General features: G+C 44.6%; 2 protein-coding genes across 2 annotated transcripts; one reads left to right on the forward strand and one right to left on the reverse strand.

The window, feature by feature from the left end:
* Positions 1-2763: 2763 nt before the first annotated feature.
* LOC141970837 (hydroxysteroid 11-beta-dehydrogenase 1-like protein) lies at positions 2764-4938 on the reverse strand. Its single transcript, XM_074927718.1, has 4 exons — positions 4933-4938; positions 4630-4876; positions 3601-3770; positions 2764-3303 (listed from the first exon to the last, which is right to left on the reverse strand). The coding sequence occupies exons 1-4, from the start codon at positions 4936-4938 to the stop codon at positions 3118-3120; spliced, it is 609 nt and encodes a 202-aa protein (XP_074783819.1). The 3' UTR covers positions 2764-3117.
* Positions 4902-8367, forward strand: MICOS13 (mitochondrial contact site and cristae organizing system subunit 13). The gene is made up of 4 exons (XM_074928033.1): positions 4902-4965; positions 6186-6342; positions 7039-7090; positions 8150-8367. Exons 1-4 carry the CDS (start codon positions 4937-4939, stop codon positions 8245-8247), a joined length of 336 nt encoding a protein of 111 aa, XP_074784134.1. The 5' UTR covers positions 4902-4936; the 3' UTR covers positions 8248-8367.
* Positions 8368-10846: the final 2479 nt, after the last annotated feature.

Below are 10846 nucleotides of genomic sequence, written 5' to 3' on the forward strand. Positions count from 1 at the left end.
GGGTTGCCATTCTGTTTTTTCCCTACCACCCCCTCCAAAGGACAGATTATACATTATGCAGCATATATAGATACAGCTATATACACATACACTTAAGCACAGAACATAGTTCAGAGCTTGATTTAACAAAGATCCCCTGAGGCCGGGGGTGTGTGTGTGTGTCATACTGACAAGGCATAGCCCTTGAAACAGTCTCTTTAAGTTTCTACCAAAATAAGGAAAGAAAAACGTAATGAACTAACCCCACAAACCTTCTGAATGATTAGTTTCAATATTCCAGAGTTTGATAAGGTACCAAGAACATTCCCCTTTGTGTGTGTGTGTGTGTGTGCGCACGTGCATGTGCACGTCCAAACATGAACAGAGGGTTGGTGGAGAAAGGTTGATGCAGTTGATACTGAAGTGAGATATGGGGACTTTATAGAGAACCTCAGTCAATTCTCATCCTCCTCCAGTTTCCCTTTGTTCAGATGTTTGTGGCACAGTTAAGGACCTTCACATCTCCTCAACCATCCCTCTGTATCTGATGCTGAGAGTTTGAGCGATGGATGAAGCTGTGTGAGTCAGTGTGTTTCTATAGTCCATGTTTACTTACTGTAAATACCATTTTTATACTTAACATCTATTATGTACGTGATTTGTATAATGTACTTTATTTCTGCTACAAGTAATTTCATGAAGTTTAAACTTAATCTAATTTTGAACAAAACAAAAAATAAAAAAAAAACCCCAACAAATGCAAAATGGGAAAAAAAGGACTTTGGAAATTCTAGGTCAAGCTGGTTTAAAATAAGCATTTACAGTTTCTTCCATCACAGTTACTGATGTGACTGTACAATGTTACAGGTGCGATACAAGCTTCGTCAGTGTCAAATTCCTCACTCTGGTAAAAAGAACCTTAAATTTATTTAATAAAAGTTTTACTTGCTAAGTAACTGGGGTATTACTTCGTGTGTTTGTTGCGCATGCTTTTAGATAATGCATACACTTGAAGACAATCACCAAAGGCCTGGGGCAAGGAAAGTCTGTTTCCATTCAGCAGATCACATGTGCAGTCAGTTAAAAAGCATTTCATGGGGGGATGGATGACAGCCTGCGTCCTACAGAATACAACCCTGCCTTACTCTGAACACACAGTGTCCCTGTGTCTCTAAGAAGGCTGTCTGTGGATTTTTGCTCCAGTCTGCAGTGTATGATCCCCAAAATGCAAGTTTGTTATATTAGGCCAGTGGCAATGAATGAGTTTAGCAGACAAGCTCTGGCAGAGCTAAACACAAACCAGTCACAGCTCTTGTGTGCAGATACCGGACATCTCTCTTAAGAACTCCTGTGTACTCTGCTCTCACTTGAGAGAACAAAAACAGCACCTTGGAGGAAATCAGTTGAGGGCCAGAGCCCAGGCTATCTGGTGCTCTGCACAGAACCACGGAAAGTGAAAGCAAGTGCACAGTCTTGATCTCTGCATTGAAGCTGAGGAACATGCTTGGGGTTGGTACAGAACCAACTGTGGGCCATGCCCACAGTTCAGCCCCTCCTGTAAAAGCACTAGTTTCCCTAGGACTTTACTGCTTTGAAATCCCCATTTAACGGTGCTGGAGGAGACCATGAGCAGAGAATGAAATCTAGGACTATCTCAATTTTTGATGCCTCCTTGTCCCTGCCCCAACACAATCTGCAGTGACTGGGCCAAGGTGTAGACTGCAAACTGTCACGAGAAGCAAGTAGGTGTGTGTATTAGAAGGGACAAGTTCAAATACCAGAGATTGTGAATTGTGGTGAGTTCTTATTTCCACATAGCTCCAGAGAAAGCTTTGTCATGTTAAAAACCAGTCAATGGCAAGGATAGAGGAAGGAAAATAGGCAGCCGGTGCCCGTTTCTGTGATGTGAATAAAATGTGCTTGCGACTAAAAGTGCCACACACCATTCCCAGCAACAAGAACTCAAGCTGCAGTGACATCTCTTGCAGGCACACAAGCTTTTATATTTAGCTCAGAAAAAGAGTGCATTTAGTCTAGCACCTAGCTGTCAACAGAACAAAGAAGGAGGGGGGGCATGCAGTGACCCTTTCATAAGAAGTTGCCTCTCACCGGCTAGAATGTACCTACCCCTCAACCTGATTTTTTTCCTCTCCTTGGAGAAGACCAGCTATGACTGAAGAAAGATTGCAGTTGGCAAGGCTCTGCACTCTCCATCTTAGTTCTATATTCCCTAGACAAGCCTGGATTTTAAGCAATACCTGGCTGTTCCAATAAATTCCAAACCTGTTAACTGATTTCTACAAAATGTAGACTTAAAATGCTACTTAAAAGCCCTTCAGGATTCATGCACTGCAGACAGGAACAACATACAAAATAACTATCCTCTCAGACACCAAGGAGCCCACATAGGATCTATTATCCATTCCCAGCCCAGGAGGATTTAAGCAAAGACTGCTTTTTCTTAGCTGCTAGAACTTACGTGACACATATCCATAGGAATAATGTGTTAGGGAAGAATTCCTTCTATATTATTTCTCCTGTTCAATGCAGGAATCATCAACCCATCCTGGCATTTACAGCAACGAAGAGCTGATTTAACAGGTCCTGTGCAGTCAGCAAACATGTAGCAACACGCCTGTGCTCACAGAAGCCAGGTCACCAGCCTTCCTTCATGGAGGAAGCATCAACATGTAACATCAACACATGAAAAAAGTTTAATTAAAATAGAGATTAAAATTCTATTTATAAGAAGCAAGAAGTTTCACAGAATGCACAAAATAATTAAGCAGTGGAGCAAGATGTACTGACATTTCAGGACACCCTGTACAGACCAAGGTTAAAGCTGGAGCTGAAAGAAATGAGGCAGTACAGACATGTGAGGCTGAAGGAGAAATGGGTGCAAGGCTAAACCAAGTGAACAGTGGGAAAGATCTTTAACTGACGGGTAGAAATATCGAAACTGTGGCTGAAGCAGGATGAGAGGGAGACCAAGATGAGTCCTGCGAAAAGAGCTAAGGTTACTTTGCCACCACTGCTGCCCTGCTCCTTGACAATAGTTGCATGGGATGCTTAGTGGGACAGGGGAAATGTGATTAAAAGAGATGTAGGATGGGAGAGGAGACTGAGACTGGGCATTCTTTAAGGACTGCTGTAGTTATAGTAACTCTGTAAAACTTGGTCCCGGTCATTGGGGAGCAAAACCCAGAGGCAACACATATGCTGAAGCCACCACGGGTAGAAAACCTCCTGCACCCGTGTGGCACCTCCCTGGATGATGGTGAGTGCAGTTTCAGGAACAGGAGAAGCAGTTCTGTGCACTTTGTCCTGTAAGGAAACAGTCAAGAGGATCACTCGGAGCCAGACAATCCTTGGTATGGTTTTACCTGTGCAGACTGACTACCGCAGGGTTCTGCACACTCATGTACCATGCGGAGGTGGATGTGTACAACCCCCATGATGTACCCAAGCAGATGCACTCTTCCCATTAGTCTTCTTGCCCATCCAAACATATGTGCACATCATCTTAAACACAGTTGTGGTGCATTTTTTGCATGCTTTCAAGAAGAGACATGTTTCTGCAGACACACTCCCACCCAGACTCCTATGTCCTTCTCCAAATACACACCTGGTATTCTGTAATACCATATCAGTATTAATCAGAGCCCGGATGCGTAGTGTGAGAGAGACATTTCTCTTCTGCGTGATGAGTTCATGGCGCAGTGAGCTGAAGAATCCGTCCAGTGCAAACTTGGTGGCAGAATAGGAAGTGGTGAAGGGAGTGACTATTTCCCCTGGAGAGGAAAAGGAAAGAACTCAAAAGATCAGGGAAGTTGCTGTCAGGAGGATGCTGCCATGGAAAGGGAATATGGGCAAAGACAGAGGCTTTGCCATCCTGCATCAACCCATGTTCTGTGCAGGTGAGTTTCCCTCATCTCTAGTCACACACAAGCACTTAAAAATTCTACCACTTTGCATGAGCCCATCCCAACAAAAGAGCCACCACCTATGTGGATAAGGGAAGGAACTTTCTTGTAACTTACACAGTAAGCAGGTCACATGCTGGGCTAAAACAGCCCAGTGTGATGGTCTGCCTGCAGCTTTCCTGTTCCCCATCACATGCAAACACATTGACTGGGTCACATGCTGGGGCATCTGGCCGTAACATTTCTGTGCTAGCAAGGCATGTTACATCACAAGGCAGGGATGTCTGTACTTGTGTATGGTGATGCAGCTCCCTTGAACACACACTGAAGACTTTCTCCTGGCTTTCCATCCCCTACAGTAGATGCAGCTACTCAGCAGACTGCTACTCAGGCTGGGCAAAGCCAGAAGGCCTTAGAGTGGCAGGACGGTCTTAATGCTGTGTCAGAAATGCAGAAGGGATGGGCCTGGCTGTAAGGGACAGGAGCCAAACATGCAGATCAGATTTGGGCACACGGTGAATGAAGAGCAAAGTTTCAAGGGAATGCAAAATGGTGCAACAGAGAGAAGGTCTTCCAGGAAGCAAGGACAGCCAGCCACCATCCTGCTTGCTACTGTGAAACGCAGAGCTTGAAAATGTGTTGAGTGGTTAAAGGACACAGAGAGAGGTGGTGTGCCGGGAACCTCGGCCTCCACAAGGCCAGCGCTATGCCGGTTAAAGACACTCACCTGTGAGGGAAGGAACAGCTCCCAGAGGGCCTTTATTCTTCTCCAGGGTGGGAAGAGCTGCTGTTGCGAGTGCCACATAACAGAAAAAATTCACCCGGCTTGGCAGCAGGCATGGCAGAAGCAGGAGGGTTTGGAGGAAAGGTCCGGGCGGCCCCAACGCTGCTGCGGCCGAGGGGAGGGGCGGGGCTCGGCTGCCATGGCAACCGCCAGCGCGGCCGCTCTTTCCCGCGCTCGCCGCCGCGCGCCCCTGCCCACGTGACTGGCTCCCGAAGGCCCGCGCGGCCCAGCGCGCCGCCCCCGCGCAGTCATGGCCGCCAGGCTCGTCCCCGCCGCCAAGTGAGTCCCCGCGCCCGCGCTGCCCTGCCCGCAGCCCTCGGCCCGAGTGCGCGCCCGCCGCGGGCACCGCCCGGCCCGCGCCCTCTGCGCTGCGCCCGCGCGCGGAGGGGCCCCCCCGGCCCCCCGGGCCGGCTGCCGCGCCGCGCCCTTGACCGCGTCTGCCGCTCTGGGCCCCCACCCGGCGGCTTCTTCGTGCGTCTCCAGCTGTCTGGCAGGATTCTGGCGGTTTACTCGTGGCGAGCACGACCACGTAAAGTAAACCGGGCGTGCCGCCCAAGGGCGCTTGTTTGCGGAGGGAACGCTGTCAGGTGTGGATACGCGGCTCAGTCGAAGGGAGAAGGTGTGGAAGGGTGCTTTGGGAAGCAAGTACAGATAAATCCCTTTTCCCCAAAACACTCGTGACTAGATGGGTTTAAATACTGATTCTTTCTTGCCTCTTTGAACGGGTGGCCAGATCGTATGTTCTGCTACTGCAGTGCTGCTATCTGCCAAGTTTTGATTTGGTTGTTGTTTTTTTTTTTTTTTTTCGTAGGCGCGCAATAGCTCTTTGTTTGTTTTTTTAAAGGGGAAACAACTCTCTGACCTGTGAATTTGAAAAAGTCAGTCTGCCCAGATCTCTTCTCTATAATGAAAGAGTAAATAAAGGTCAAATATTCTTTTCATGTCTTTCTTTTTGAAGGTTGCCACTACAGCTGTAGAACTAGTGTTTGCACACCATGCAGTCTACTGGGAAACTTTAAAAGCTTAGTCAGTGCAGGAACAGGTATGACCAGGTGCTAACTGGACTGTAATGAGCTTAACAAGATACTAGTGTCTGTCAGTCAGATTGCTTATTAACAAGACAGCAAGAGCCACATGATTTACATGGATGTCTTACCCACTGCAGAATCCTTTAGTTTCTTTTCTCACAGGTATATGCCAGTGATTCTCAGAATTTAAAAAGTGGCACATACTCTGAGGCGTTTCACACTTTCTCATTTTTTCTTGAAGACTATCACTGATAAAATATAAATCCGTATGGTTTCAAGCAGCTGACTGGCAATAGTTGACCTAGAAAGACAAGGAGGGTAGCTAGGTATTTTTTTCTGCTGCACAGTAAAGTGTTTGTGACCCTCAGATTTCTTTATCGATACCCTCCCTTTGATGGTCACAACCTTCCGAGAGAGATACATTGATAGTCATAATGTGAACTGAACTGTTGGTGCTTTTGACTCTTTCAGGTTTGTCATCAAAGGAGGCCTGGCTGGAGTTGCTGTGTATGTGGCATATGATCAGGGGCTGCTGGGCAGTGGCACACAAGGTGCTGAAGCCCTTAAAAAAGCTCAAGCAGCACTGCCTCCAGCTATCCAAGAGTGGACAAGTTATGTAGGCTGGGAGGTAAGGACAGCAAAACAAATGCAATCTCTGAATGAGGAGCAGAAGACATTGGGGTGATACTCTGGTTCCAGTGATGCTGGCAGTTTTGCTGTTGAAACTGGATTTCACACTGAGAATATTTTGAAGAGCATTGAAATGGAAGGAGGATAAAATTTTAAATTTAAGGGGAGACATTGCTCACAGATGTTATTTCAAAGCATAAGGGTTAACTAGCCTGTGCAGGGTCAAGGAGGGGATTGCAAGCATGTCCTGGGAGATAATTTCACTATTTAGTGGTATTCCCAAGCTTCTTTTGAAGGATCCTACACACTTTAAAAAAATGAATGAAAAGATTCCCCTCTCAGTTTCTCAAGTTGAATTTAAATTGCCCGAAGAGGCTCTTCTCTGGGTAATTCTTAGTTTTTAAAATCATCAGAAGAAGCCTTGGTTGAAAGTTTGAAAAGCATTTTTCATATTGGAGACTATCCTAAACTAATAGACAACTGTAAGGAGGCAGACACGGAGATGATTCTTCAGGAGCACCCAAATGATAAGTACTACCTTTTGCCATACTGGAGGAAAGAGCAAAGTCCAGACTTTAAGCCTCATGTCTGATCCCTTTTGAGACTTACAGAGAGTTGGCACCTAAGAGGTGAAGAGGCTTCTCCAAGTGAAACCCCTCAAGTGCTGATACTTTGTCTCTCTTTCTCTTTTTAGCTCCCACCCACTCCAAAATTTGACTTTTCCCCCTCTGATGCCTGGAATAAAGGTAATATAACTTTTCACCAAACTATGAAAGGAGCAAGGGGCCAAGAGTAATGTAGATTATACCAGTTTTGCTTCAATACTGTCCTCCTAAATTGAATGGTGGAGAAGGAGGTGATACCTGTCACCAGTCTGGTGGAAAGAACATTAGGACTGCGACTAGGGAAGCATATTCTGCTCCAGGCTTTACCACTAGCACACTGAGGGAACTTGGACTTAATTTCTTCTTGTTCCAAGTGTGAAATCAGGAGGAGGATGTGTGCCCATAAATCTGTCTGCCTTTTCTAACCAGAGGAGCTGGTGTTTCTTTTACCTACAAAGCTTGCTGCCCACCTGTGCCCCAAGACAAAGATGCCTACGTTATCCTAGATCTAAGATTGAATGCTTCAGTGAAGTGTTTGGGGATGACTGTGGCCCCCACAATAAATAGAGTTTATGTCCCAGTGAGTTCATCAGCACTGGTAGTGATCAGGTAAACTAGAGCATAAAAAAAAATGAAGACTTACTCTTAAGAAAGGTGAACGTCTGATTAAAGATTGAAGAGTTTATATATAGTTCAGATGCTGGTATGTTTGAACTCAGCCTCTGACTTTTCAGAAGGGATGAATATTCCCATAATTATGAGAATTTTAGAGATCTTGTTTGAAGGCCAAAGCATGTTACAAATATCTAGTAAGTTAATTTACAGTTTTTATGGTGCGGCAAAAGGTATTCATGTAATTGTGAGGAAACATGATTCACAAATATTGTGACATGTCCAACATCACCCCTGGAATCTGTGGCAAGACCAGAAATAAAATGGAACTTATTTCTTTGTTTCAGTCTTGTAATTGTCTATCCTTTATACTGGTCCTGAACTTGGAGTTTCTCTGTGTCACCGGTGCTACAGAGGCAAACCTGTACTGGAACCAAAGGTCATTCAGGCCTAAGTGTGTTTGAAAGCTTCTGAGATAGAGCTAGATTTTCCTCTCCGTGTTTGAAGAGATCTACAATGCTAGAATAACATTAGGAAATTTGGCTTGAATGATGCTCTTGCGATAATTCTTCTCTGCTTTCCTTGCAGGAGTGCAGACAGTCATGTCTGCCTTGTCTGTAGCTCCCGCCAGGGCCTGTGAATACACTGTGGAAGGCTGGAATTATGTGAAGGATCTTGTCAAATGAACGTGTTCTCCTGGGTTTGTGATTCCCTCCGTCCCATGTCGTCTTTGGGATGATGCATAGTCCGTTGCTCTAGAGGGCAGCTCAGCCGTGAAGGGCTACAATAAAAGTCTTTGGAACTTCCATTTGTATTTGGGTTGGTTTTAGCATACAGACTGCAGTAGTTGCTTTCTCTCTTACCAGTGATCAGAGGCTTCAGCAGAGATCAGGGATCAACTGTAATGAAGTGATGGTCATACGCTGATGCCCCTATTCTAAAGCTGCCAAGCTTGCTAACTAAACAGATTATACTGAAGTTGAATTAATCTTAAAGGTGAATGCCATCTAATTCAAAAGAAGACAACAAGAATTTAAAAAAAAAAAAAATTCAAGGTAAAAGATGTCATTTGAAGACAAAGCACTTGTCTTCAAGCTAGCCGAGGAAGAAGTGCCTCTGTCAGACAGAGCACATTATTGATGTGAAAGCAGCTTCCAGGTGCTCTGTGACTTGTTACACAACTGGGAGTAACCAGTACTAGTGGCAATACTCGTTGATGATACTGTGCAACAGAAGGGAGTTTATGTGTCTGTGGTACAGAACTTTAGCAAGTCATAGGAAACTTTTAACACCCATCCCCTGCCCAGTCTATTTGGTCTGTGGGCATTGCCAGTGAGCTCAGGCATCAAAATCACAGTACTGTTCAACTGTCACTTTTCCAGCAACTGATCCAAATATGCACTTGGATGCACAGTGAGTAACCAGTAGCACTGTTAAATTTACACATGTATCTGAATTCTCAGCTCCACAGTATAGGTTATTTGGAGGCAAGGGTTTAGATTTTACATTTTACCAGCTGTTCGCTAAAACTAAGTGGATTCAGTTAGTCTTGACTTGAAAAGTATTCTGTCTGCTGGCTTCTTTAAAAGGGCTGGAAGTACCTTTAAGATTCTGGCATCTCTGGGTGTAAAGCTTTTTGACAACTGAGCAAGAGAGATAATGGAAACAGGAGGCATCTCCAATCACAGCAGTCCCCATGGAAGGAAGAATGAAGCTGAAGGATTTCCCACTTCATCTAGACCTAGTGCCCCCCCTGAAGAATCAGGTAGAGGTACCTCAGGAACAGAGCCCATTGACTGCAACTATGTGTGTTGTAAGTTCTTTGCAAAGGAACGGTGCTATTCCACAGCTGAGTATGAACAAATACATGAATGTGCCCTAAACTCAGAGCTGGCCACTGAATAACTTTGCAATCTGCATGGACATTTAAAAATTTTCTTATTTTTTGAATACCTAGAGACTTCAAGGTGTGTTTTCCTACCAGACTTTCTCCTAATTTTTGCACATATAAAACCAGAAATGTGATTTTTTTTTTTTTTTTTTTTTTTTTTTAAACTAGAAACCTTGTTTGCTGATAAGAAGCAATACAAAATGGGAGACAGGAAGGGATGTTCCCAGAAAGCAAGGATATTCTCTGGCTCTCCATCTCTTCTTCTACAGGAGATGGATAGCTCCTCTGAAGAGGAGAAGGAGCAAAGGTTGCAGTGCACTTAGTTCCCTGCCAAAATGTAAGTAGGTCCAGAAGATGCTGAAAGTAACAACTAGCTGTTAAATCAACAAAAGAAATAAACTTCACTCTGGCAGGGACCATCATGAACATGTAACCATGTGTCTGGGACATACGGAGAACCAGAGATAGAGCAAGAAAACTGTTTGCTGGTGGTAGGCCTCTGTAGAAGAGGCAGTCAACAACTTTTTTGGTAGAAGTGTGCAATGTACAGTTAGATTAAGGCCTGGGCAGAAAGTGGTTTTCTGGTAACTCATTCCTGCTATTAATTTTCTGAGGATTTTTTTTTTTTTCACATGAGCAAAATGAATGTTCATATCACGAAGGGTTAGGTACTAACATTTTGTTCTTCTGGTGGGAATAGTATTGGGCACATGCAGGCAGGGATGAGGGTTGCAGTAGAAGCTACAGAGATGTTTTACTGTGGTGTTTCTAGGGATGGAGAATGAGGATGTAGCATGGCAGGTTCAGAAATCAGCAGTAGCTCTCATTGGCAGGAGATCTACAGTAATTAATTCTAAAATACTTACGATGTATGTGTTCAGTCCTACTAAATCTTTTTCATCCACTAATAATGGCTACAGCTCTGCTATCCCAAACTTGCAAAATCCATGCTGGTATACCTTCTCCACTCTTTTGCTGAGTTCTAAAAATTTCCTTAACTCTTTTACTCTTTTGGAGTGTAAGTATGTGTGATCTGCACACACCCCCCCCCCCCCCCCCCCCCCCAATCTTGCTGTCCCATCATTTGTATGAGGGGGTCTTGCTTCTACCACCTTCTCTACCTTTTAAGTCCAGATCAAATTCAAACTCAATCTCAGAGTCTGAGGATTCAGTCTGAGTATTTCCATCCCATTTCTTGGGATCCCATGACCATTTTATGGTGAGAGCACAAACTTGGGAAATCAAAACCTATTTGTCCCTTCGTTTATTAGCAATATGTGCTACAACTGCTTTACGTTATCTTGCAGCCCATAGCACTGCTCTCCTTCAGTGATCATCTTTGCATCTTGTGAAGCCCTGACTTCTTTTTCCAATTCTCTTTTTAGTCTGTAATG

This window comes from Athene noctua, chromosome 27 (genome assembly GCF_965140245.1).
Source record: "Athene noctua chromosome 27, bAthNoc1.hap1.1, whole genome shotgun sequence".
Classification (NCBI taxonomy): Eukaryota; Metazoa; Chordata; class Aves; order Strigiformes; family Strigidae; genus Athene; species Athene noctua.